The sequence below is a fragment of the Aphelocoma coerulescens genome, chromosome 1A (genome assembly GCF_041296385.1).
Source record: "Aphelocoma coerulescens isolate FSJ_1873_10779 chromosome 1A, UR_Acoe_1.0, whole genome shotgun sequence".
Lineage (NCBI taxonomy): Eukaryota > Metazoa > Chordata > Aves > Passeriformes > Corvidae > Aphelocoma > Aphelocoma coerulescens.
The window spans coordinates 46,162,440-46,190,305 of NC_091014.1; the positions used below are offsets into that span (position 1 = coordinate 46,162,440).

General features: G+C 40.9%; 1 protein-coding gene across 1 annotated transcript in view; it reads left to right on the forward strand.

Moving 5' to 3' along the window:
- Positions 1-27,866, forward strand: part of PLXNC1 (plexin C1) — a 67,870-nt gene that overhangs the window by 29,284 nt on the left and 10,720 nt on the right. Inside the window, exons 10-23 of the mRNA XM_069000112.1 lie at positions 912-1,051; positions 2,953-3,132; positions 4,399-4,486; positions 5,404-5,610; positions 5,724-5,915; positions 9,333-9,432; positions 10,471-10,572; positions 10,916-11,019; positions 14,798-14,839; positions 15,329-15,453; positions 16,006-16,204; positions 17,594-17,740; positions 25,042-25,219; positions 26,434-26,537. Coding sequence (XP_068856213.1) covers positions 912-1,051; positions 2,953-3,132; positions 4,399-4,486; positions 5,404-5,610; positions 5,724-5,915; positions 9,333-9,432; positions 10,471-10,572; positions 10,916-11,019; positions 14,798-14,839; positions 15,329-15,453; positions 16,006-16,204; positions 17,594-17,740; positions 25,042-25,219; positions 26,434-26,537 — 1,908 coding nt within the window. The remainder of the gene's footprint in view (positions 1-911; positions 1,052-2,952; positions 3,133-4,398; positions 4,487-5,403; positions 5,611-5,723; positions 5,916-9,332; positions 9,433-10,470; positions 10,573-10,915; positions 11,020-14,797; positions 14,840-15,328; positions 15,454-16,005; positions 16,205-17,593; positions 17,741-25,041; positions 25,220-26,433; positions 26,538-27,866) is intronic.

Below are 27,866 nucleotides of genomic sequence, written 5' to 3' on the forward strand. Positions count from 1 at the left end.
TAGTATAGGCAGTCTAAAGGTAAGCTAAAAATCATTTGCCTGAGAAGGTCCCAAACAGTTTGTGGTTTCACATGCGTGTTTTCCTGTTTTTTTTTAATGTTTCAGTTTGTTGTCTGAAAGATAGGCAGAGAGGAAACCGTCTGTGTGATTATAAAACTGGGGAAGAAGCAAAACTGATTAAACATGAGATCCTGTCAAAAGTATCAAGTGAATACAGTAGGGAAAAAATATCTCTTCTTGCTCAGTAGCATAAGTTAGAAAAAGTAAATACAAAGAAAAGCACAGTTTTTCTGCAAGACTGTAACAACATCAGAGCAAACTAGGGTTATTTTTAAATGCTGGAGAACTTCATAGCATAAAAATGAGATACCAAAAAACTCCCCTGCAGTTGTTTTGTACCTTTAGTTCTATGTATGACTTTGAAAAGACTTTCTAGTAAAGCTAATTCTGGGGTGCTTTCTCAAATTTTCATTCGAGGATTTGACCCTGCTTCCCCTTTTCGGGTCACAAAAGATGCCTTCATTTGTTCTTCTGATCTCTCATAGTGACAGCACCATGGGTTTTGTCTTGCCTTGTTTTTTAGTTCTTCAGGGGTCACATGAAATGTATCATTTCAAGCTGGGTTTTTATGATACCTACCTTCCAGCATGTCAGACTGTGATTCTTTTGGGCAACTTTGTTATGAGATAAATTGAAATATAAAATATGTAGGTAAAAATAGTTGGCTTGTAATGAAGTTGTGATTGACAGTACTTCCCAGGATTAAGTTTAACAGGATTTGAAATTATTAATAAAAATGTATCCCAGTGCCATAAAATCTGCATTCCCAAGTGGTGGTTGTTTTTACATCTGTTGCCTAATCTGCCCAGCCTTTTCATAACCAGATCTTGTTTTGCTTTGTTTTCTAATAGCATATCAGCATTCAATCCATTGAACCTTTGTGGATTTCTACATTAGGCAAAAGTGAAATAACAGTCAAAGGAGAAAACTTTACACGTGCATCAGGCATAAAACTGATACTGACTGGAATCACTGGCTGTAAACCAGATGTGTGAGTTAAACTGAAAAATAATACTATTTGCATGGTGAAAATTATATCCATTTTGCTCTAGGAGTATGGTTGTGTGAATAGTTGTCATGTGCCTCTCCTCAGCAGAGCAGGGGATGCTCTGCACTCCTTTAGTTACACTTCCACTTTAAATTACCAAAGGGTGGAAATGAGTTTGGTGTTTGAGTACAGTACAGGGGATGGATGGGTGGTCAGTTCTCTCAGTAGCAGTAGGACAGTTTTGTACCCGTGTCTCTCTGTGCCTTCTAGCAGGCACCAAGAAGTTAGGTCACAGGAAAGCCTCAGCTTTTGTTTGAATCTCCTCTGCTTCAAAATATTCCTCATATATTCTAGGATTCTGCTTGTAAAGCACACACTATGTTTCGCATTCCACTGTGGGGAACTGCAGAGGGTTCTTTTTTAAAAATGGATGGTCGGGAACGGAATGAAGCCAAACGAGGCAAACGTATCTGAGAGCCGTTTATTGATAACAAAAAGGAGAAGGAAAAGGAGTTGCCCGAGCCAAAGACGGCTGGAGGAGGCAGAAAGGAAGAAAGGAAAATGGGAAAGGGATGGGGGAGAGGAGAGAGAGGGGACAGAGAGCAGAAGAGGGCGTTCCCCGCAGCGAGGCAGGGCAGCGCTGTCGGTGCCCAGGCGGGGCTGTGCCGCTGCCTGCCCGCGGCCGGGCCGGCTCTGACCGAGCCCGCGCGGCTCCCGGCGGGGCGCGGCTCCCGCGGCGACGGCCCCGGACACGCGGGGAGAGGGCGCTCGGACGGGAGGAGCGGGACCCCGGGCAGGGTCGCGGCGACCGGCTGGATCGGGGCGGCAGGGAAGGAAGCGGGCAGCCCGGGCAAGGCGGCGGGCAGGGACGCAGGAAGGCAGGACAGGTGCGAGGGCAGCCTGGGGCCAGGGCAAGGGAGGGAGCGAGCCGGAGCAGCAAACAGTAGCGAGCCCTCGCGAGCAGCAACGCAGTTAGTTTTTATACCCCCCCGGCCCCTCCCAGAGTCTGCCCGCTGGCAGGGGACCACTGGCCCAGTCCAATGTCCCACTGCAGTCCATCGGTAGAGACCTTTTGCTATCTGATTGGAGAACGTCTCTGGGGTACAGTGTCTCCCACTGCCTGCCTCATGGGCGGTGTTGCCAGGTGAAGTCCTCCCAGAGACAAGGCTTCTTCTGGTTGCCTCCTGCATGTGGCACATGTGCACCTCTCCTCCACATGCCTCCGACAACCTTGGCTCCTCACACCATGCCAGGGAAGGAAATCTCTCGTACAACAGCTCCTGTTTTTCTCTGTTGATAATCACACAGTATAAGCCCCTAGATAATGAGGCAGTCTTATTCTGAATCAGTTATTTTCAGGTGCAGCTGCAATGGCTGCCTGTGATTACAAAGCCCATTTTACATAGCTAGCACTTGAAAAGGTGGTGTTCAATTTTTGCTTCAACCATTAATTTTCAGGGGACCACAGAAAAAAAAAAGGAGAAGAGGGGAATACAGAAAGTAGAAAGAGGAGGGAGTGAAAAAATGGGAGGAAAGAGAAAGAAAAAGAAGAAAGAAAAGGAAAATGAAGATTCTCATTCTTGACTAGCTCATGGACCATGCTGGTAGCACAGAGAAGTACACAGTAAACAGCAAAATCACACATTGCATTACACAGCCTCATCCCAGGGCCAATTATCTATACTGTTTTCTGTGATTATTGTGTCACATAGCAACTTCATTCAAAAGATGCCCTACTTTGTCTGTTCAGCTCCCTGCTCTCTTTCCACCTCCATCTGGCAGCTCAGACAGAGATTCAGTTCTCTTTTCTCTTTTATCACTTGCTGTAGCTTATAGGCTTCGTGTAGTAACACCAATGAGTGGCGGCTGTGTTTCAGTGTTTGTCTGTTTTCTTTCTTCTCCAGCATTAAAGTTAGAAATGTGCTAAATGATACACAAATGACATTTGCTCTCCCACCAACACGTAAAGAGGCCAAAAGTATATGTATCCAGGCTAACGGGAAAAAATGTTCACCACCAATGACCCTGCATTATGTTTCTCTGCCATCATGTTCTAGAATTACACCAAATACCTCCTGGATCAGGTAAATTTGTCTTTCTATACCTTTTATGTATTTTTTCAAATGTAGTTGCACTGAGCCAATATGAGCCTTCTTCCTTGGACAGACTGCAGCTGAAGCAAACTTGGAAGACTGCTGTAACCTATTGTGTTGGATGAATTAAGGCCTGTGAAGTGATTTAACAGATAGGGTCGTAGTAGCTGCAAGATGGGTTCTGTAGACTTCTTCTGCCCACCTCAAGTCTCCTTTATAGAAGTCAAAAGTAGTTTATTCCTGCTAAAGCTAAACCCAAAATATGGGTAGCACACATAAATTCTAACTCAGATTAACTTTGATTTCTTGATGCTAATATAGCCTTCATCCGTGAAACAGTATAAAGTATCAGTGGATTGGAAGTGAAGGGAAAATAATCCTCACTGCAGTGACATGCACAGACTTGCTTTACAATATGATTCCCTAAAGCCAAAAGAGCCCTTTTCAAGCCTTTGCTGTGTTTTGTGGGAGACTCACAGATCTGGTGAAAGACTTACAGGGTGGTTTTTAAGATATTCTCCGGCACAGCTTTCCACCTGCTCCTCTGCTTTCACAGTTCTTACCTGCTTTCATATTCAGAATCTGATATCTTGTCAAGTAAAGATTTGAGGTAATGGGTTGGGCTGGCAGCTGCAGCAGCTGAGCAGCCAGGATGCATGCCCTCAACTCCAGGTGAGAGGCAGCTCAGGCAGCTGGAAATTAATAATACCTTAAACCACTCCAACTCTGTTCAGCAGAGATTGTGAGCCAGAGCCCTCAGACAGAAGTACCATTGTGTGCTGAGACAGATGGTCTGAACGCTGCTGAGAATGTTTCCTGTGAGGTGCCTGGCACGATGGGTTTGCCCTGAAGAAGGCAAGAATTAAGCACAGGCAGGGGCTTAATGCCCTGGGGCAGTGAAATACCATGATGCTCTTTCTTCAAGACGGAATATTAAATCATGGTCTAGTTCTTTGGCTGCATAAATAAAAAACGAGGTGGAGAGTCCCTGAAAAGGAGTAAACATGTGTATGCAGTCATGTGGTTTTGGGGTAGCAAAAGTATTTACCATTACATTATGAGGAAGGGGTGGAAGTGCACTGTATAGCTCAGTTTATCTTGTTCTGCAGTTTGACTTTATAATGTTGTCGGCTACCAAAGCAAAATGCACATGAGTAGTTTTTCACAGCTGAAACCTTAAGGCAGGACATGTCTGTGGGCAAACAGATAATATTAACCTCCCTTCCTCCACACGTTTTTGTTTTGTTTTTTTTGCAGTGGTGGTCGCAAAATTACTACAACTGGTAGAAATTTTAATGTGGTGGACAGTGTGATTATTTCAGATGACCAGAGATCAAACCTCACAGTAAGTCTGAATCTCCTTTATAATACCAAATAGAGGTCTCTTAATGCACTAGGTTTTGTTCCTAAGGTTTGAGGAGATCTCAATAATTTCCAACCACTTGCAGGCACATGTCAGTCACCCTGCTGAAATAAATATGATCACTTACAGGATTACAGTTACACACATTCTTAATACAGAATCACAAATACACATAAGCTACTCTCCTGCATTCCTGAGGAGAATTCCCTGAGGTTTTTTTTATGGTCTAGGGACTTGTTCCAAATCTGTCCTTTTTGAGTCTCCCCAGTCTCCACATATGGGTGTGTTGGAGGAGGGGATGCTATACTTCCCTCTGGCTCTGTGCTGAAAGCCCAAATGGTGCCACTGCCACAGTGAGGGGCAGCAGGCTGGAGCTGATGTTGGGATGAAACCCTTTCTCCAAGGCTGTGAGGAGGCAAGCACCTTGCTGACCCTTGCAGCCCAGAGACCAGAACACAGCAGCATCACCCAATGGAATAAACAATGACCCAATGCTACAATGACTGTAGTAACCTCCTCTCTCAGGAGTTAAATTGGAAAGAGTGAATGCCTAGGAGTGCTGGAGGGCATGTCTTACTTGTCTCTTGTCACCTGCATTGAGGGCAAGGAGGGAAAACTCACTGTCACAATTCCTGTCTCATTGCACAAAATAGTTACCTTAGCAATGAGCAATCAGCCTTAAAGCAGCATGCAGACAAATGCACTTAAAAGTAGACATGGGCTCAACATAGAAATTTTTCCAGGTGCTCTGCATGCAGCCCTGATCTCAAAGAAGAGGTTTAGCAGGTATCTGTGTGAAAGTCAGGAAGACAGTAAAATGAGTTTGAGTGCCTCTGTTTGTAATTGTACCCACTGTTGAGTATTTAATGACTGTTAGAGCTTTGTTATTGCATTTCTAGGTCTCTAGGTGTCCTGGAAATGCATCTGAGTATCATTATTTAACACCAAGCCTGAGCCATGCAACAGAGGGTAAAGTTGTTGATATGATGCTAAAAGTGGATACTACCTTTATACCATGTGTCAAATTACACTATCACCCAGACCCAGTGTTCATTAACTACCAGCTGCACACTGAACTGGATCCCGATCTGGAATTAAAAATATATGTAAGTTTCAAAATAATAAACTACAGTACCTAATTTAAAATAGTGCTTGGGGGTAATTCTTTTTCTTACTGTGTTTAGTGACTGATTTTTGTCTTCCAATTTTTTCCCTCTAGAAAGAAAATGATAACTTGAATATTTCTAAAACGGAGGTAGAGGTTTATCTGTCATATATGACTGGTGCACAGACCAAAAAGATATGGTTCAGTGTCCAAAATATTACCAAAAAGCCAGACCGTAGCACCATACTGTGCAAATTCAAAAGGGAAGGAACAGACAAGATTGACTTTTCCACCGTGAAAGTTTTTGTAAGTAGAATTCCTTTTTTTTGCAATTCAACAGTATTTGAATGTTTATACAAGTGTAGTAAAATGTATCATTAATGCTGTCATGGTGCTTGGGAGTACAGTTTTCTTCCTCATATCTAAGCATGGCTGCCTAGCTTAGGTACCACTGACAGAACTGAGTTCATTTTCTGTCTGGTTACTGCAGTGGTGTCAGAGGTAAGCTTTGCAGTCCAAGCTGAACTCACTGCTGCTGAGCTGCAGGAGACCAGTAGCTTGTCACACCTCTGTCTGCAGAACAGACATCATTGGAACAGCATCATTGTCTCCAGGAGAACCCTTCATCTTAGATCTGTAAGCAGTCTATTCTCCAGTGGGGCCATGAGGAAAAGGATTGCGTTCTCGCAGTCACTTTTTCCTACTAAAGTGGGTAAGATCTGTCTCAGGGATCACCAGTGAGACAGAAGGCATTTCTGGATGAAAAAGGGGATGAAATTCAATGTGCACTGGGAAAGCTAAAATGCTCTGAGCATGTGGCACGAAGCCAGGCCCAAATATATGGACATTAGCATGGATGTCAAAGCTGAATTGCAGCTTAAGATGTTTACTCCATGAATAAGATGAAGATATGAATTTTTTTAAATGCTATGATCACCATTTATGAAGGAGAAAAATTATGCCAGACTCTTATTGCAGTGTGTGATGGTATAAAACTGAAATAACTCTATTGCCTTCAAGGCATATGGCTTATAGTAAAGATTAACAAAGCTATTCTTGAGTTTTTATCACTGTTAACTGATCCCCCATCTGTGGATCCTGTCGTCTGAGCCAGTTATGGCATGGAAAAGCCTTTCTGAGTTTGGTGTTGCATTTAAATTTCAGTGATGCCTTGCTATATCACATGCTCATCCTGCAAACTTCATAGAAGTGACTGTCATAGAAAGGTCACCACTTCATGAAGGCAAATCAAATGCAATAGTTATCATGTAACATTGCACTTCTAGTACCTTAAATTTTTTTTCCAGCAAAAGAAAAATATAGAAGTAGCAAATCCTCACATGTGTTTTTTAAACCTTATGTATAGATCATCATAGAAGAAGTAGGGCCACTGAAAAAAGGATAAGATGGGGATAAAAGATAAGTTTGGCTCAAGAATGATTGTATCTTTTCCCTTAGTTTTCCAGAAAAAAGAAGATATTGAGTGTGGGTTCAAAGACAGAATGATCAGTCTGAATGGAGGTGTCAGAGTAGAAGATGCCATTCTTGTGACAGAAGCAAGATTCACATAGATCAAAGGGCTCAAGACAGCAGGAACATAGTCATTCCCATCGTAGCACTGGGGAGAACTGACACATGACACTGTAGGCTTAGTAGGAAATATTTTAAATAAAACTGCTGTCAGGAGACGTCCTGTATGACTGGAGAGCAGCAAATAGAAAACCAGTATTTTAAATTGAAGAAAACCCCAAACCCTAGGCAAATGGAGGCTTGCTTATTTAATCCTAGCTCTATGTAAAACCTTATAATGTATTTTGAATGACTCCTGAAAGACTTGGAGGTAAGTGGAAAGTGGGATAATTGTCAAATTCTTTTTAATGAAAGCAGATCATGCTAGATATCTTTTATTTCCTAAGATGAGTGATTTCCTCAACAACAAAAAAGTGATACATCACATGTACCTGGAAGTCATTCAGTAAACTACTTAACGTGGTGATTATGAGGACACCGGGGGGATGCTCTGTAAGGGGAGCTGACTGGGCAATGCTGATGTTCATACAGATATTCTTTAATATCACCACTGACTTGAACACAAAAATAAGGCATACGCTAATAACACTTGCTGATGACAGAAAGCTCAGAGGCATTACCAGTCCAGAGAGGGTTTTATAATGTCATGCGGAAAAATGAAATTAATTAGGAATAGGAATTGGATTAATTCAGGTGTATCTTATATAGTCTGTGACTCATAAACAAGATAAAAGATAAGGAGAGAAATGGGGCCACTAATAAGAAGGTTATGGTGAAGAATAAAGATAATCTAAATATGAGCAGAAAATTAAGTGAATGCTTTGTCTCAGTTTTTCAATAAACAAGGAAGAGTAACAGAAATTTCTGCTTTAGGAATTTTTCAGTTGGACATGACAAGTCAGAAAAGTAGGTATATTAGTCACAGGATGGCTAATGTATTTATCCACCAATGCATTTGAGCCTTGGAAAAGGCTAATGGGATCCTAGGAAGTCTCAGACCAAAAGAACTTTGCATAGGAACTGTGAAAATATAGAAACATCAGAGGAAAAAGTAACATTTGGTGAAGGAAATAGATCTGCTCTGTCTTCTGTTCTTTATAGCCCCAGAAATACAAAGGCTCTGTCCTTCCAGCCCTGTGGGGTTTTTTTGCTTGCCTGTGTCTGTGTAGCTGTGATGTGACTTATCCAGTTGGCAGTCTGCAGCTGCCCTGGCTGCTCACCTCCTGTGACAAGCCACTGATTGCAATCACCAGATCTCTGCCTTCCCTGCTGTAACCCAAAATAATTTCAATGCAACCCTCCTTTTCAATTATCTCAAGCTCATTTCTATCCCTGCCACTTGGTGGTATTCTTTTTATGTGTCAAACATATTTTTAAGTCTAGCCTGTTTATAGTCTTAGCTACCCTTTATTTATGTGCTTTCGCAGTCCTCTTTGAGATCCTTCTTTGTGAAATTTCTTCTGCCATAATTATCAGTGGTGAATGCCTCAGTTTGGCATTTGGCAGACTTCAGCACTTGCATGTCTGCCTAAGAATTAATGTCTGTCCTGCCTCTGACAAGCCCACTGCTGGGGCATGTTGTACGTGTACGGCAACATGTTCATGTGCATGTTGTACATGTATTGTGTGTTGCATTTTCTCTTAAGGACCTTCAGGAGCAACATCCTACATAAAGAGGTTGAAACTTCTGCAAAGAAATAGGGAAGGGGAAGAGGGCTGTAGGCCAGGTGTCTATGAAAAATTCTACTTCCCTTATTCTTATCATGGGTCTTACCATACTTTTCTGCTCAGCAGAGTAACACTGTGAGTGCAAACACATGTGTTCCTCATTTCAAAATGCCACAGTGTTTAGCAGTGACTCTTAGTGCATGGGCTGCTCGGCCAGCTGGAGGCCAGATCTTGCCTTTCATTTGAGGGCTCTAGTTAGCAGCAAGAGCATGACAAAATTTGGTGGTATATAAGGATCTCCAAATTTTTTCATCATTGCTCTGTTACCCTGCTTAAACATCAAATACAATGAAAGTTGAGTTAATGCTGGTTCACATACATTTTGCTGAACTTCTGCTGTCTTCCCAATAATCTACTATCATCCTTATGTGCCTGAAATACTTTTTTTTAAAAATACATTAAATGTAATTTTAAGCACTGAAATAATGTCTGTCCTCTATTAATGCAGCTATTGCTTTTCTTCAGGTCAAATTAGGAAATTTTGAGCATGAAGTCAAACCAACATCATCACACATATATTTATATGTTCTTATTTTGCTCCCTATTGTGGTGGGTGTCATTATAGGTAAGTACAATGACGTATTTTCAGCTTTTGATTTGCTGAAGGGTATGATCATGACACAAGCACTGTACATACTCACTACTCTGGAGCTGTCAGAGTCTGGTGATTTTAGCCTGTTCCCAATAAGAGTGGACAAAGTTAAGTCTGTTCTGGTGGTGAAGTCTGAATTGTCAGACTGCAGCATGTTACAAGCATGTTACAAGACAGTATTTCTGTCTGTTCTGCTGGGATTACTCACTGTCACTCCATGAAGCAAGCCACAGGACTGACATCCTTGTGTCACAACTTGGTCCCTTCCAGCTGTCAGAGCTCAGCTACCCTCCTGTCCTGGGGCAGATGTTCCCTAACAAACTGCTTATCCTCAGGCAGTGTTCATGGTGTTTCTGCTCAATCTCATTTGGATTATTCATGTCTTTGTGGATCACGTATTTGTGGATCATTACTAAACTGAGGGAGGTAAATAGCTACCCCCTTCTCTTCTTGGTGCTCCCTTTTTTTCTGAGTGTTTTTACCTGGTTACATATTTGATAAATTTCCATTTCTTTTAATATGCATAGGGGTTTGTTCATTTGATTGCTTCATTTTATTTTGAAATTCATTTTAAAAAGGGACCATATCTCATGCCTTTATTCTCTCTAAATAAGCTTTAGAAAAGTTAACAATTTGTAAGTGGATTTTCTGTTCAAAACAGCTGTTTTTTCTGTTTAATCAGTGCTACCTTAAGTAGGTTGCTATTAGTAGAAGTGGTTGTTAGAGTCTGTGTCTCACTGTGCAGGCTGTATATAGCAGGGTGTGCTACACTTTCAAATAAAGTTGGATTGACAATTCAAGACCTTGTTACAAGAAATGATTTTTATTAAAGATTGGGGTATAGATCCAGATAACCAGGGCTTATGGGTACTGGCACACTGACAACAGTAAAACACTAATTGTGCAAATGTACATTAATCTTTCTGTTTCTTGATAATAAAATATGTCTTGTATGGGAGTTTTCTGTTCTGTGCTTCCTGTACTCAGAGTCTCTTTTTTCTTCCTTTTTAGCGGCATTCATAGTTACTAGATACAAATCCAAAGAGTTAACTCGTAAGCAGAGTCAGCAACTTGAACTGCTGGAATATGAGATTCGCAAGGAAATACGTGAGGGTAGGTCTACAGCATATTTTCTGAACTGAAACTGTCAAGAAGCTCACATTATATAAACATTTTCATTTTGTAGCTGTTAGAATATTTCTGTGTTGTATCAGAGTTCCTGTTTAATATTGTATGTGCTGCAGTAGCAGATAGCACTGAGCTAATAGGATTGTGTGTTGTATTTCCTTCAACAAAAAAGTAGATTGCTACTTTCCAGCTCATAAGAGCTTCAGCTATGAAAACAACCCCTCTTCACTGAAAACTGTTTTTTAACTGGGGGCCAAGTTATAATTGTGAAGCTGATTTTGTGTCAACTGAACTAACTGTCTGGGTGGGGATGGGGGTGATTTTTCAGGATTTGCTGAACTACAGATGGATGAATTAGATGTGGTGGATAGTTTTGGAACGGTTCCCTTCCTTGACTACAAACACTTTGCTCTTAGAACTTTCTTTCCAGAGGTAAGTATTTACAAGTCTTTCAGTTGTCAGTGTTGACTAACATTAAAAAAAGCTAGGAAGGTCAGGATCAAATAACTAAAGAAAATGCTACACAGTAATTGCACATTGTCTCACAAGAAACTTTCCTTAAATCAAGAGTTACCAAAGAATACTTAAAGGTGTATATCTCTATATTTAGCCAAGCCTTTATGCTGTAGATAAAGCAACATTCTTGAATTTTCAAGGGTTGTGTGTGTATCCATTTATTTTTGTTCAGCCTCACTGAACTGCTTGTCTTTCAGGCCATCCTAACTAAGCTATAATTTATCCACTGCATTTTTTGTTCCCATGCTTTCACTTCCAATGCTATAGCTAATTAGAGTAATAGTCAGGCTAGCTAACATGCTACCTAACATCATGACACTTCCTAATTAGACATGTGGGATGAAGAAATGGCTCTAAGTTGGTGCTTTCTACACCAAGGTGCTGACAGAAATGGTAAGATGTTGATTCGAAGGAGTGCAACTCAAATGCTTAGAAATGACATAAGTACTTAAGTGTTTTCCAGTTAAGAGGCAGATATTTTCAGTGTTCATTGAAGCAGCTTGTGCCACTGCATCAGAACCAAAGAGGCCTTCTCTTGAATATTTTACTTCTCTTACTAATTTTTTTTGCATGTGTGGCACATTATGATGCTGGTAAGTGCCTTTGCCACAGCTTTCAATATTATCTCATGATGTTAACCAGTGCTTATGAGCATTTATCCAATTGGCAGAAGCTGTGGTCTCAACTGGCGATATTTTCCTGTATGGCTGACACCAATAAGTCGAAACTTGGTTAGTTTAGGGCATAACTGGTATGTATGTGAATTACCTACTAGGCTTCATGTGTTACTCATCAGTGCTGCTGCCAAGCCTTGCACTCCTGTCTGCACACTGCTTTATTACTGTTTGTGTCCTAGTAAAAGCTCATTGTCATAAAGTTAAATACATGTGATAGTCCAGAATCAGGGCCTTTGGGTTTTGTACACCACCAAATACCAGATACTAAGGCACAATAATATTTAGCCATTACATACGCAAAATCCTTGTATACTTTGAGTCCAGTTCTCACACAAAGGACACTGGGAATATGTCTGCTGGTACTAATGTAATGCCCCTAGCCTAATTCTGAGGGGGTCACCAGGTGGTTTGAAGAAACTGGAAAGGAAATTTTACTTCCTGCATCTTTTTTCTTTCTGTTTGTTTTGTTGCCAGGCATATTACCATTAAAATAGCATTTTTATTCTTAAGAATATACCTTTTCCTATACTTTCTGTTGTCAAAAGAGTAATAATCTGTAAAAGCTGACTCAGTGAAAATGCCATGCTTTATGCAAATAAAAAGTTAAGAAAAAAAGACATAAGGATTGCCACTCTGCTGCATTCTGTAAAGTAAAAATGGAGAGGGCTCCTGTTTTGCCTTGGTGAGTCTCATGCCACTGCACATCCCAGAAATTATTTCAGTTGAGTTTTGTCTCAGTTTGAAATACTTATCCCAGGAAGGTGTACTTGCTACTGTTAGCTCTCTACAAACAGATGGTGTCAGGCAAGTTACTTAACGTGTTGTGTATCAATTTTTTCCGCTAAGTACTTATTGTTTACATTGCAGGAGTGTCCAGCCATGCCTTGTGCTGTATGAATGTGGCAGAAAAGCAGTGCTCCACTAAACAAATATTATAGATGAACAGAAAAGCCAGTGGGGTGTATCTGGCAACTGAGTGTCAGAAGGGTTGACAGAAGGGTCAAAGTGACAAACCACCACTTCCTTCACTAACCACATGTGCTTGAATGATGTCCATATTGTACTCTTTGTGCCCTCCAGTGTGATTGATTGATGGGCTTTGTCTCATCTAATCTAAGCTCTTTAAACATGGAAATTGAAGCTGTTCACTGAGCATCTTCTGTAGTCAATCCAGAGATGGGCATCGAAAGAAGGCAATTCATGCTGTTTGTCTGAGGCCTCTCCCTTAGGATGGGGCAAGTTGCTTAAGGAGGGACTCCAATACCTAAAATTGAGAGTGATGGACTCCGTCTTTGTTTTGAGAGTCTTGCTTCCCACTGCTTCAATTTTCTATATTTAATCTGGCTTAATAGCTTTTAATGCTTATAGGTGTTAACTGCATGTTATATTTATTCTTAAAATGTTCTTGATGTTCAGCCTGATTTTTGCTTTGCATCTTAAATTTGTCTTATTATTTCTGTTTTCCCCTCAATTTCACACATTGTTTGGTTTAATGCTACCATGCTTCTTCCCTGTTCACAAATATTTTTAACCTTTAACACAGTTCTGGTTCTTCCACTCTGTGCGCATGTGTGTGTGTCTTTTATTGGTAGTTGGTGTGTTAGGGTTGCTGAAGAAGATCTGGAAAAATGGGAATAGCCAGTGGAGGAAGAGCAAGAAGGGTTTGGTAGGGTAGAAGATAACAGGAGAAATAAGGAAAGGGAGGGATGAAAAGTCAGGTATGTAGATGAAAAATTAGATGTGAGATGCCAGTGGTGCTTGCAGCCTAAAGTCAGTCATACCCTGGGCTGCATCAAAAAGAAGCATGGCCAGCAGGCTGAGGGAGGTGATTCTTTGTCTCTGCCCCTGTGAGACCCCACCTGGAGCACTGCATCCAGCTCTGAGGTTCCCAGCACAAGAAAGACATGGACCTGTTCGAGCAGGTCCAGAGGAGTGTGATGAAAATGCTCAGAAGGTTGGGACACCTCTCCTATGAAGAATGTCTGAGCCAGCTGAGATTGTTCGGCCTTTAGAAAGGAAGGCAGCCTTTCAATTAAAATGGGGCTTATAAGAAAGATGGAAACAGACTTTTTACCAGGGCCTGTAGTGACAGGACAAGGGTTAATGGTTTTAAACTGAAAGAGGATAAATTTAAATTGGACATAAGGAAGAAATTTCTTGTGATGAGGGTGATGAGACACTGCAACAGATTGTCCAGAGCAGTTGTAGGTACCCCATCCCTGGAAATGTTCAATGCCAGACTGGACTGGTATTTAAGTAACCTGGTCCAGTGGAAGATAACCCTACCCATGGTAGTGGGGTTGGAACTAGATGATCAGTAAAGTCCTTTATAACCCAAACTATTCTGTGATTCTGTAAGGAAACTAGGGGCTGCCAGCATCACAGATAAAGCAGGTGACAGTAAATAGTGTAGTTTGTTGCTCAAGAGGCATTGACAAAGTGTTTGAGAATTGAGGGCTTCCTTTTGTGTGAGAGCTTTTGCTAGGACTGGATGTGTGGTGGCACCTGTGCCTCTGTGGAGAGTGACAGCATGGGCCTCCTGGAGAGTTCATTAGTGAATATTCATAAAGTGCCTTGACATGAATGGAAGCAGCTGAGCTGAAGTGTCACTTGGTTAACAGCAGCCCTGGATACCAAAGGCTATCGCTGCCACCCAGGAAGGATGCAGCCTGCAGCACCCCTTGCACACCATCCCATTTGCAGATGGCAGTGATACACAGCTCTTCCTGGGGGGCATTGGTTGACTGCTGTGCTGGTGCAGCTCAGCAGCACTGAGTAGCACACACAGAACATTGAAGTTGATACCAGGTCATTTTTAGAGTTCACTTTCTGGTGAGCTTTGGCAGCACCTTTGCAGAAGTTACTGTGTAGAGTTTTTATGTTGTATCTGCTCTAGAAGCTGGCATTTCCATTGTTTTATTTCAAGTAGTATCAGGAACATGCTTGGCATGTTAAACATACATGTGTTAGAAACTTTTGGTGTACTTATGAATGATAAATATCCCCTTGTATTTTAGTCAGGAGGCTTTGCATCCATCTTCAGTGAAGAAATGCCGCAGGTAAGTTGATGTAGTGTGATATGCTTTAATTAATTTTTTTTTCAAGAGTGATTGTATCCCTTCTCTCAGTGTGGTCCTGGAACACATCAGCTTGCATTTTCAGTATGTTCCCATTCCTCCAGGAGGAGGGTTACATGGATTTATATGTAAAAAGAGTTTGAAGTGTAAGATGGTCTTACCAATATGTATTATGACTTATTTAAATAAAACAGAATCTCATCTTGGGAAATGATGGGCAAACTTAACTATTGGCATTGCTTTGTGTATAGGGCAGAAAATGTATACTCTGCATGTGTATATTCTGTGTTGTACACAAACACAAATGCATTTTTGGTAAAATCCTGGGAGTCCTTAAATAAATGCAAAATTCCCACTGATTTGAATGAGGCCAGGATCTTATCCCATATGTTTCTTTCAATTTTTTCTAAGCATTAAGAATCCATCTCATAGCCAAACTACAGTTTGCTTATTTTTGTTTAACTGTTCCAGAGCAGAGACCAAACGAGCAAGGATGAAAGCTTCAACATGTTGCATGCTTTAATTTGTAACAAGAACTTTCTTGTTACTCTCATTCACACCCTTGAAAAGCAGAAAAATTTCTCTGTGAAAGACAGGTATAGTATGATTATGCTTATCATCTTCAAGAAAAAGAATTAGCAGGAAAAAACAACATGGATTGTAGCACACAAATGTGTTTTCTCCTTTTTGCAAAACAAGCTTGCAGTACTCTGGAGCATTTTTCCTTCTCCATCTGCACGCACTGAGGAAGAAAAAACATTGCCATTACAACAAGCAATTAAAGAGAAATTGGAATGTTTGTACGTATAAACAAAGAGGCAAAGGAGCAGAAAAGCTCAGTTCAAAACTGTAAACACTTCCTGCAGTTAGATCAACAGTTCTACAGTTTAGAAATGTTCTGTCACTGAAGCAGGTGTTGTTCTGCAGAATTAAATTTAGAGACACAAGTTCTGTGTTTAAAAACTAATCACAAGAGCAGATGGACTTGCATTTTTTATATTTTTTGTAGAGAACAGTGGACAGTTTATGTGCCTGAAGAGGGAGAACTTAGGATATGAACAGCACTAGTGTGTTTCATTTATTAAAGATGACTGGGAAGAGAAATTCCAAAATTATAGCATTCTTGGGGTTTTTTTTTCCCCCCACAGGTGCTTGTTTGCATCCTTCTTGACTATTGCATTACAAACTAAGCTAGTTTATCTGACCCATATTTTGGAAGTGTTGACAAGGGACTTGATGGAGCAGTCAAGCAATGTGCAGCCTAAGCTCCTGCTCAGACGAACTGAATCTGTGGTAGAAAAATTGCTGACAAACTGGATGTCTGTCTGCCTTTCTGGATTTCTCCGGGTACGTGTACATCTTTTCACTACGTAAGATATGCAGAGGATTTCTTGAATTGATTTTTTTCCATAGGAGCTGTTAGAGGGATCAGTTTAAAGCATTCAGTCTGACATTTAACATTATGAGTGTCCACTATTCTAGTTTAGGTGACTTAGCTGGCTGTCATCAACGGAATGCAGGGAAAGAACACATCTCCAAGCAATGACTGTGTCATGTATTTGGCCAAGATTTGGGTAATTTTGTAATTCCAGCATATTCCTTCTCATATCAGACATTTCAGCCCAGTGAGATGTATTGTGACCATACGAAAAGACTTTAACGCTTGTTAAAATGCAGCTGTACCCTTCTGTGCAAGTTGTTGGAAAGCTTCCAAGAAATGGAGATTTAAGGAATACCATCCTTTAGAAAACTAAACTCCTCTCCAAACTTTTCAGCCTCCAAACAGTATTGCAGATTTCAAGAACTAAGTTACTTCAAATGAAAACAAAGCAAGCTTTTAGTTTCATTTTAATGTTTGTTTATTTTAGTAACTTGATAGCACTTTGTTCTTGGTTTCATTGCCTGGTTACTCTTCCTGTCTCTCTTATCAATGTGATGCTATCACACTGTTGGTATCTCTCTCATCAGTGCTTGCATTAATACAGTAGCAGAATTGTTTGAGGCTCAGCAGCTCACACCAGTTTCCTGGAACCGAGGAGAGTGCCAAGGAACTGTCAGAGATATGTTCTCGATACACCAGGCGTTTTTACAGAGCTGTGCTAGTGAAATGCCTTAGCCAGGCTGCAGGAATGGTGTCACATGGAAATAGAGATACATCCTTCCTTTCTCAGGTGCATTCCTGAGGCCTGGGGTTTAGGCAGGAGAGGAAAGCCCCAGTTTCATTTCCTCTTTTGCTTATACACCAGGGTAAGTCCCACCAGCTTGCTCCCAAGACATTTTTCAGAGACAAAAAAGGGGAGACACCAATTCAATAGGAAACTCTTAGCTTGTTTTCTCACAAGACTGAAAATGCAAGAAGTAGCTGAAGTATGCATGTGAACATGTGCATGTCTCACCCCCCACCCACTCTTTGGTGGAACTAGGAAGTGTCTGCCAGGTGGAGTAGGAGCAGCTTGTCTGTAGTGTGCTTGTGCACAGCAAGGGGCTGTGAGCTATCTTGCCACTCACTCCAGATGTCCCTTGCTATTTGCATGAGACTTTCACACTGAAAAGCAAAAGATGGAGGTTAAACAAATAACTTGATAAATCTGCTCGGAGGGATTTTCTTTTCTAATTGCAAGATAATGAGTTACTTAAAAGGAAATAACACCATTTGTTACACTTGATTTTTTGTAGTTGGTCATGCACATTTAATGATTACAAAATAAACGTTTCTTGATTTGTTTCCTGTCTTAGGAGACAATTGGTGAACCTTTCTATTTGCTGGTGACAACCCTCAATCAGAGGATAAACAAAGGACCCGTTGATGCAATAACTTGCAAAGCCCTGTACACTCTTAATGAAGACTGGCTGCTGTGGCAAGTGTCTGAATTCAAAACAGTGGTATGTTTGCCAGCTTGTGTTCCCTCCAAGCACAGACAGCTGTAATGTTTTCTCTGTTTCTAAGAAGCTAAAACAAGGCTCTTAAGACACTAAGGTAGTAGTTAAGTACCCAGATAGTAAAATTATTATGGCTGACAAAGTTTCAAAACACACTAAGCGTTTAACTAGGTGGTGTTTCACTGATAAACATTTCACAAATAACACTTACCCCTCTCTTCACAGCATGCATTAATCACTAAAGAGTAGGTTTAATGAAGTCTCAGAGTATTAAAAAATCCTTATTTTAAAGTATACTACAGAAATATAAATGTGCTTAAAATTTAAACTAAACTACACTTTACCAATGAATGAAAGAATGGAAGGCAGAGGTTTTATTTTTCTATTGTGTTTACTTATGGCTAATCTTTAGGCAATAGTTTGCTGTGGATTTCCATATTATTAGCACCAAATTGGCTTCAATTTAGCAAGGTTACAGCATGGTGGATTTCAGTTGCTTGGTTAAAAACAAGAAGTCTAGCTAAGCTTCTGAACTTTACCATAGATTTTTTTGCCTTTCTCAAAGCAACTAAGAAGTGCTTCCTGTTTTTCAGTTACACCCAAACATCTTTGATAGCTGGATTTCTGATTATCATTCTGACACTGAGATGAGAAGGGATAGCAGGATTATTGCACTTTGAAGCATGTAAAAATTGTGCCTTTTAGAGTAGGAGGTCTGAAAAAGGTTTTCAGAATAACCAGAGCACTTTTCTGCTCCAGAATTTCCCAGTGATTTTAGGTCTGACAACTTTAAAATGTATGTTTCCAGTCATTTTTGTAGCTTCTTTGCTTCTTAGTTCCTGGCTTCCAGTCAGAGTTACCTGACATAATGAGGAGTATGAGAAGTGCTACTAATAGTGGGCTTCACACCTTGGGAGCAGAAACTGCCAGGCAGCAATGGCCATGGCAGGGACAGGGCAAGTGCGGGTGGCTTTGGAGGAGGATTCAGTCTTTTTCAGAGCCCATATGCTGAGTCTCTGGTTGGACTTAAGTTTCCAGGTTTGCCCATCTTCTGTTTTGAAGCAAGAACTTGGACATGCTGAGATGCCATATACTGGAGTAGACTACATGACCCTGGAAAATTTGGCTGGTCAGCAGTCTATTGGGCTTATCTCACTGGGCTACATAGGAAACTCACTGAAGTGGCAACGTTTCTGTAAATCATTTCTGAATTGTCATTTTCTACTGAAAACTTCAAACTAATAAAGTAATAGTCAAATCTTCTTACAAAGCTGTTGTTAGAGGCTGCATTTGAAGGTACTTCAAGCTAAGTTACCAGAGTGTGCATTTGGAAGGAAATTTGTGGCTAAAAATCAAATGCATAATCAAAGATCCTTGGTTTCCTTGTTTGCATGCTGCATTCTGGCATGTATTTGAGATCCAGAGTAAATTTAAATATATTGCTCTATGTACCCATAGGATGCAAAACACAGTAGTGACACAGAGCAACAATTTCGAAGCAAGCTCAATATGCCTGTTACTAGTAGACTGCACAGAAACATCTGGTCCTGTGGAATTAGTTGACATTTCTAATTTATAGCACACATTCAAATTGAGAGCCTCTTGGGGGGGATAGCTGACTCTGAAACTGCTGAACAACCTAAATACTTTTTCTAGAGCTACTTCTATGCATGCAGTCACTGATAGGGTCTTGTGGTCAGACTGCAGTGAAGAGGAGAAAAGGTAAGTGGTCTGAAGGACTTGCTGTCACTGGGGAACACTGCAGATGGATGGGGAAGTGAGAGCCCACAGCCTTTCTTGAACCTTGTTTGCTGCCTGTGTACTTTGTATTCCTGCTTTTGAATAGCTAAAGATAAAGCTCTAGGGTTAATACAGGTCAGCTTCCCCCGTTACTGTGCAGCATTCCTTGGACTTAGCTGAGAAGTGCTGAATGTTCCCTTTAAAACCATCACAAAAGGAGAGAGGAGTCCTGCAATAAAATTGCGGAGATGAAGTTCAAGGACTGTGGTTCTGGCTGGACTGGGAAACTGTTTGGTGGCTTATCTGAGATTTACGCTGGAAGCTAAAACTGTGCTGTGAAAGAGACTTAGGTGGAGTGGTGGGGCTTTCTGTGCTGGGGAAGCAAGCCAGCTGTACACATTTTCCCTTCAAAAAGAGCATTTAACAGGTGGCTAAAGAGAAAGTAGTCTGTTTTCTTCTCTCACTAACACCACTTCACATGCACTGCATTGACATGCAGGACCTGTGAGCTTACAGGCAGGGAACCAAGTGTTTTCTCCTTACTGTGGAAAAACATTTCTGCCTAAAGGATTGCAGGTTTTGTTTTCTAAATGGAATAAATTCTGATCTGAGTTTTCAAGTGCATTTGCACAGTTGCTCACTGTGGGAACAGTCTGAGTCTTGCAGTATTTTGTTGGTATTTTGTTTTGCCCCTTTCCCCAGCCCTACAATAGCAGTACATTAAAATCTACCTATCCAGAGCAAAGCATAAAAATACAGCCAAAAAGAGAGTGATATAGAGATGGTGAAGCAAATCTGCAGACACTTGGTGTCCAGATTTTTTTAAGCTGTGTAGGCACTTGAAGATGCAGGGATACATCTGGTAGGGAGTTCAATTCTCAAATCAGTATCAGGGCCCAAACAAGGGTGTAGGTGCTCTGCATGAGAATATATCCTTTCAGGATTGGGAGTTCAGTTTCATGCAGGAGACAGACAGGGTGCTAAAAATCAGGGTAAGTTCCACAGGTCAGGAGAGGATTTTTTAAAAATTCAGGCCATTTGTAACCAGAAAAAAAGAGAACCAAGAAACATACTGTGTTTGCATTGCATTAGAGCTGTTCCCTGGCAGGGCCCCATGCCTTTTTTGAAAAGGCCACAGACCTTAGATCACCCAATGCCCTACTGTTAACCGTCTCTGCTAGAAAGGGTGGGGTATTGAACAGAGATGGGCTGCTGAAGTACATACTCGAGTGGAGGAATTGAAGGAAGGAAAGCTGCTTCTAAAAGCATTGGTCAAGTATGGGCTGAGAAGCTGTGCTCTTTCATGTTGTGCTTATATTTGAGTACTGAGAAATAAAGCTGCCTTGAAAGAGACTTGGATGTGTCATGGAGCTTTTCCTCAGGCTGAGGAAGCAAGCCTGCTTTCTCACAGGCAGACAGGCAGCTGCACCCCTCGGCAGATAATTTGCTCAATGACTGATGAAGAAGTGTACTCCACAGCTGAGTGTTAGCATTTCACTGAAGAGTTTCATTTGGAATAGAAAATGCTAGCCTGGAAAGGGAGACGTTCTCAGTGGTACATCTCCTGTGGGAAACCAGGGGAGACTTTTTGTGGTGGACTTGGTGCTCCAGCATTCCTTTGAATAATCACTGCTTAGTTTAAAAAAGGTATTTGGGCTGTTGAATTCCTTGCTGCAATGTGTTTGCATTTTTAAATGCAAAGAAATTATCCAATTCACCTGTTCAGCCAACTGCCTTTTAATAAAAGAGAAGCAAAGCCACATAGTGGAAGGTTGTTTAAAGTGTTGAACTGCTTTATGAGTTAAAAGAAGGGTGTTAAAAAAAGTGGGAGGGCTGTAAGGGAGTAAAGCAGCGACAAGGAAACCAATTTCTAATAAAACATCATGGTTGTGGTATTATTAGTCACACTTTGTGAGAGATAAGGAAGCTATTAAAAGCATGTGACACATGGGGATTTTTGTCAGCAGAAAAGAACACAGCAACCCTCACTAGGAAGTGAGCAGTGCAGGTGTTGGCTACAGGAGAGTCTTCTGGATTAGAGACAGATTACCATACACTGCAGCATCAACAGCACAACCCTTCCTTTGTGTAGTGCCCATCTCACCTAAATTTAACTCCTGCAGCATTTTCTGTGCCAATTGGCTAGCTCTTCTATAACCTCTTCACAGCTAACTGTCCTGGCTGCTTCAGAAGGATCATGCAATCAGTCTGATTTTTCCTGTTCATTGTATTTCGTAGTCTGGGAGACAGGAGTAGTTTTAAGGCAGTTTTATTATGTGGTACATCATGGTACTGACTCTTTATAGAAATTGTCTTTCACCAATCAAAAGGGGTTTTTCATTTTTTTCCCATCTGTCTGATAAATGGAAATATGATTTGTTCAGATTCATAGCTGAGTAGATAACAGGGTAATAAGAGTCCTTGAATAGCCCAGATTATTGTTCTTTATTTCTAAGAAAATATGATATTATCTCATTTCTTTATTAAACCACATCTATTATCTGCTATGGTTATTAATAACTCTGCTAAATAATTCATTGTGTGAAATTAATTTTCAAGAAAACTACAAATCTGAAAAGCCATCTGCAAACACTCTCTTCAAATGTCATTATTTCTGTCACTGCATGTGTGAAGATACATTTTTTAAGTTTAGTCCTGTCTTATAGCTAGGTTCCAAGCTAGTTCCTATGCAAGTAGTTGCAGGTGCCACCTTCTTAAGTAGCCTTTAATAATTCTTGCAACCCATCTTAAAACTTTTCTGAAGAATACTGTGACTTTGTCTTGCTATCACTAGTTTCTAGTGCATTAAGTCTTGTCTCTAAATATTACTAGCTTGAACCAGGTCCTATAATTTTCTCCTGAACCTTTCTCTAAGTTAATAGTATTTTTGTTTCCTTTGCAAAGTGAGAGAGTTTAGAAAAGGCTTGATGATATTTTCTTGTGACTTTCACGTATCCTCCTGTGATTTCTCTTATATATTTTCTGACCTCCAGAGCTGATCATAAAAGGGCTTTAATAATTTTACAATAACTTCTGTTTCTTTTTCTAGTTATACATTTTGTGTCTAAATGCAGTGATTGTGACTGTCAGCTTCTGATTAATGGTTTCTAAAGCCAGAGATTGTGCTGTCAGACAGGTTGAATCTGATTTATGAAAACTTCAGCTGCAGAGGGACAACTTAACAATAATTGGTTTTCCTAACTCCCCATCAATTGCTTCATCACTTAAGATTAACTCCTGCAGGAAATCATATCAGCAAAATCATCTGGCTCTCATGGGTTAGAGACTTCTATGTGTTTAAATATTTTTAAATATTCCTTCCCAGCTGACCACTTCCTTGAGTTATAAAATGTTCCTATTATCCTCATATTGTGGATACTTTCACTTAAGGAGTCCATACATGACTTGTATTCCACCTACATGAAGAACAACTACTCTCTTTTTGCAGTCCTGTCAGCCTACAGCAAGTGGAGCGGGGATGGGAGGACTCTCATGTGCTGATGACTGAAGAGGCTGCACATTCTTGTGCAACTTGTGTGAGAGTAGATGCTGAAAAGGAGAGGAAAAAGTGAAATAGACAGTTCCTCTTGATAGTCTGAAAGGAGTAGAAAATGAAGCAGGAACATGAATATTGCAGTGTAGGAATAATGTTAGAAGGAAAGGATCATCTAAAGGAAGGAATGCTTCCAAGGACAAAGAGCTAAATCAACATCAGTTAAAGTGCAAGAAGCTGCTTCAGAAAGATCAGTTTGGAGACTGGAAGGGGCAAAGACTGATTAAAATGAGTTTTCCAAGGACAAATACAGTTAGTCCCTGTCCACATTTTAATCCTACAAGACCATGACCTCAGGGCAGTCATAGTCAAGGACAGGACTGCTGTCTGTTCAGTTGGTCTGTGGGCCTAACCAAGCATGACTCCCTCGTTGCTGTGCCAATATATTTTTCACTAATTTTCTGCATGAAATCCCAACCTGAGGCATGGTGTCCAGTCTGCTTCTCCTTCTGCAGTTCCCACATATCCTTGTCTCCCATTCCGTCTGTCCTTTCCATGGACTCATTTTCCTCACAATTAAACATCTCGATGTCCTGATTAAGTTATTCCTTGTTACTTTAGTTACATCCTAGTCTTTCTTAAATCCTGATCTTCATCGTTTTGCAGCCCTGGTTTTAATACTCCCTTTGCTTCTGTAGAAACACTAAAGTTATTTTATGTTGAATTGGACTACTTTTTTCACCAGCAGCATGTTGTAATTTCTGCTCTTGCTGGGTAATAAGCAGAAAATACCATTCTACAACTATTAATAGCTACCCATTTTTCTAACAAGAGAGAAAAGCTGTCCCTGCAACAACCTGGACAGAAGTTATTTCCTTCACATGACAGCAGAGAAAAAAATGGTTTACTTCCTTCCTGTTTTAATGATCAGTCCTTCACAGAGTCACACCTGCAGTCCTCTCATTTCAGTCAGAAGATAAATATTATACCAGAATCGTTCAACAGCCAGAATGGTTTGAGTACATTTATTTTCCTATGCCACTTGCAGTCACGTGCTGGCACCTAAAACACTTATTTTAATTCTGTTCCAAGACATCTCCAGCAGAACATCTGTATGCATGTAGCTGGACAGTGATTTCACAGAGCAGGCTGTGGCACTGGAAATTTTTGCTGTTATTGCTCAGCACTAGCAATTCTGTGCTCATCCCTTATTCCCTGCCTTCTAGCAATTAATCTGCCTGACCTGATCAGAAATAATGACCTGACAAAAAAACCCATTCCCTGGAGATGGTGGCTCAGTGTCATTGGCACCTCCCTCCAGCCCGTACTCAGCTCGTGTGCAGTTTAGCAGGGGAATTGTGTCCCAGCCAAGAGTAGCTGTGAGCTAAAGGGCAGGGGTGCTGTAACCAGACATGGGTGTTTGACCTGGAATAATACCTAACAGAACACAGTGCAGATCTGTACCACTTCGGATTCTGTTTGCTGCGAGATGCTCTCTCTTCTCACTGCTGCTGTAGCAGCCCTGTCTGTGCTGCCTCCAGCGACACGGCTGTCTGCAGACAGACGCTGACATCTCCAGGGGAGGTGTACTTTCTGTGTGATATAAGGCACTCAGCATAATCTGCTGGTGTAAATAGGCATTTTAACACTGCTTTCTATCCACTCAGAATCAATCATGCTTACCGTGACTGCTTACTCAACAACCTTATCAGATCTCTTGTTTTGCTGTTAAGGCATTCATTTTACATAAAAGATCTGCTTTTCTTTGGAACATGTATTGTAATTCTTCCTCGTCTCTTGTTGGTTTAATTCACTGAAATACATTTGCACAAAAGCAGAAGACAAAATACACTTTTGGAAATACATAGCTATAGATATAGCTTTGATTTTTTGAACAGGAAGAATTCTAAATGCTTCTTTGTGTAATTCCTTCAAATTATCTTTATTTAAAATAACTTTAATAATAAATAAGCTAAAAATCTCTTGGGTGCTGAAAATCTGTCAGGAGTTTGTGGGTTTCCTATGCCAGGTGTTCCCTGTAAGTCAGACTAACATGTGTTTCTTTCCCCAGACAGTGAACATTATCTTTGAAAAAATCCCAGAAAATGAGAGTGGAGATGCCTGTCAAACTATTCAAGTTAATGTTCTGGACTGCGACACCATAGGCCAAGCCAAGGAGAAGAGCCTTCAGGCTTTCTTTAATAAGAATGGCTTTCTCTATGGTCTTCAGCTGGATGAAATTGGTCTTGGTAAGAGGATATTGCTGTGTTGTGTTTTCGTGGAGTTTACTGGTCTGTTGTGGAGTTTTTTTGTTAGGAATGCCTACCTTTGGCTTTGATTCTTTTTAGAGTTCTTACAGAACATAGCTTTTGTGAGGAATTTCGAGGCAAAAACTAGACCATTTATGTTATCAGTTAGAACACTGAGCTATATCTGCTTCACTTCTGCAAGGACGTTAGCATTGCAGTTAACAAACAGATGTTATTTATTATACATGTATAATTCCTATATTCCTTTTCTGGGGTAAGTAAGGTGGTTGGCCCGTCCACCTTAGTACAGCCAGTTGTTACATTTTGTTAGTGGATAAGATGACATATCATGATTATCAAGTATTTTAGTCCCTATCTACTATTCCTCCTACCTCCCTTCCTTCCTTCCTTCCTACAGGCCTACATTGCCCTTGATCAGAAGAGCCTTCAAACAAGCTTATTTATAGTCAGATTAGGTTTATATAATAGTTTGCCTGTGACTCACAAAGTTACCTACAATATCTACAGATGTAAATAAGGCTGTTCCAGCAGATGAGTCAAACCATCTTTCCTTGTTGGGTTTTCAAGAGCCCAAGGTCAGACAAAAGTCTGTAGCTGCCAGCACCCTACCACTTCCCATGTACTCCAGTAGGAAACCTAACTAACTCTATATTGTTGGCATTTGTCACCTGCTGGACTTGCTCCCTAAGATGTCGATCTTCCTCACCTTCTCAGACTCTGTGTTGGCAAGTGTTCACAATTTGCTTTCATATCTGGTGTGTGTATCCCTTACAAGTGCCTGACCACCCTTCACAAGTACTATGGCAGTCTTGCGCAGCTCATTTTAGTGATCTCTTTGAAGTGGCTTGTGGAACCTTTCTTCTAGTCCCACTGTAACCTTAACAGCAGGGTACACTTGTGCAGCAGTATAGTGATTAGGTGAAAGCACCTCCAAAAACTCTGCCTTGACCAACACAAAGTGAAGCACCAAAACCTGCTGAAAGGGAAGCCACCCAGGCGGTCACCGCAGAAAAGGAATCAGAAGTATGGGAGAGCAAAACCACTTTCATGTGACCAAGCACAAGGATAGAGAGAAACAGCTCAGTTGGGAGTCACTCGTCCAAAAATAGTTAGGTGTTGTTTTTCTTTACAAATATCTGTATGGTGAGAATGCCATTGGGATGTAACTGTTTTCTGTTGCTGTCATACTGCAGAACTTGTGTCTGAGGAGCAGCAAAGAGAACTGTTAGATATTGATGGTTCCTCAGAGGTGATGGAGGATGGGATAAGGAAGCTAAATACCATCGGCCATTATGAGGTAAGCACAGAAGCCAGACCAATGAGTTGAGAAGCTGTTTCTCCACAGCTCTCAAATGTGATCTGCACAGCAGAATCTCGATTGATCTTGAAGACATAGCTGAGTATCATCAACAGAAAGAAAGAATTGTGTGGCACACAACGTTCTTGCCAATGAGTCATGTTTTCTGTTATTGTTCAGAGGTTTCCTTGTTGTTGGGTTGCTTGGTTCAAACATACCATGTAAACTGTTACTTCTGTTGAGTGTTTCATTTAAAACAGAATCTGATTTCCAGCTATGAACATTGCCTTGGGACTTTTTGAGTCTCTGCTGTTGAGATTTTGTTGTACCATGAGCAACTGCTTACCTCATCCCACCTCATATTTTGATTATCTGAACAGGCAGTATTGATACTTCTGAAATCTCATTGCAAGTCAGAATAAAAAGGATTGATGGCTTTTCTCTCTCTTTTCTTGATACCTCCTGTGTCAGTCTCTTCCCCTTTTTCGCTCTCTGTTTCTGCTTCCATCTGCTGTTGGCACTTGTACCATAAGTCTTCCCCTCTGCTTCCAGTTGCACCCATAAAGCAGTTGTTTGCAATGCTGCAATATCTGTCCATCCTTGCAACATCACACAAAACTGCAACTGGTGGCAGAGCCCTTCTGGGTGTAACACGCTGTGAAAGTGTAGCAAGCAGCATTACTTCTCTAAGGAGTTTTCAGTGACACCAGTCAAAATAGAGAGTGAGATGTTGGAGGAGAGGGTGCAGCAGGTGATTGGCCTCAGGTGATATGGAAGTTCATATGTGATGCTTACAAATAGATTTTGGAAATGGAGGTTATCGTGCTGAGTGCTTTTAGAGATCTTTCCTCATGCCTCATTGAATTTGAAAGTCTGGCTCTTAACATGTTCATAATTTTTTATTTATTTAGAAGTTTTGCTGCTGTAGGTCTGTGCTGTGCAATGCAGTATGGTGCTGAGGAACCTGAGCCAGCACGGAACATGTTGCTGTCTGCATGAGCAAATAAAGTGCCATCCATAGAGAAACGAGGACTCCTAGCAGGACTTTGTAGCCTGGGCAGAGGACAAGGCTGCTTAGATCTGAAGCAAGCTTATTTGGAGTCACTTTACAGATTTCTGTAGGCATTTGTTGCTCTCCTTACCTCACAGGGGTCAGCAGTGAACCCAGATGTTCTGAGTCACCATCCAGTGGCTTTTCCTGTGCCCGTCTTGAATCTTATCTGTAGATGAACATGTGATCTCCTCCACTCCACTTGTAGAGATTTTGTACAAATTAGGACATTGTAGTGTTGCAGTTTGAGCCTGTGCAGCAAAGGTCAGTGTATCAGA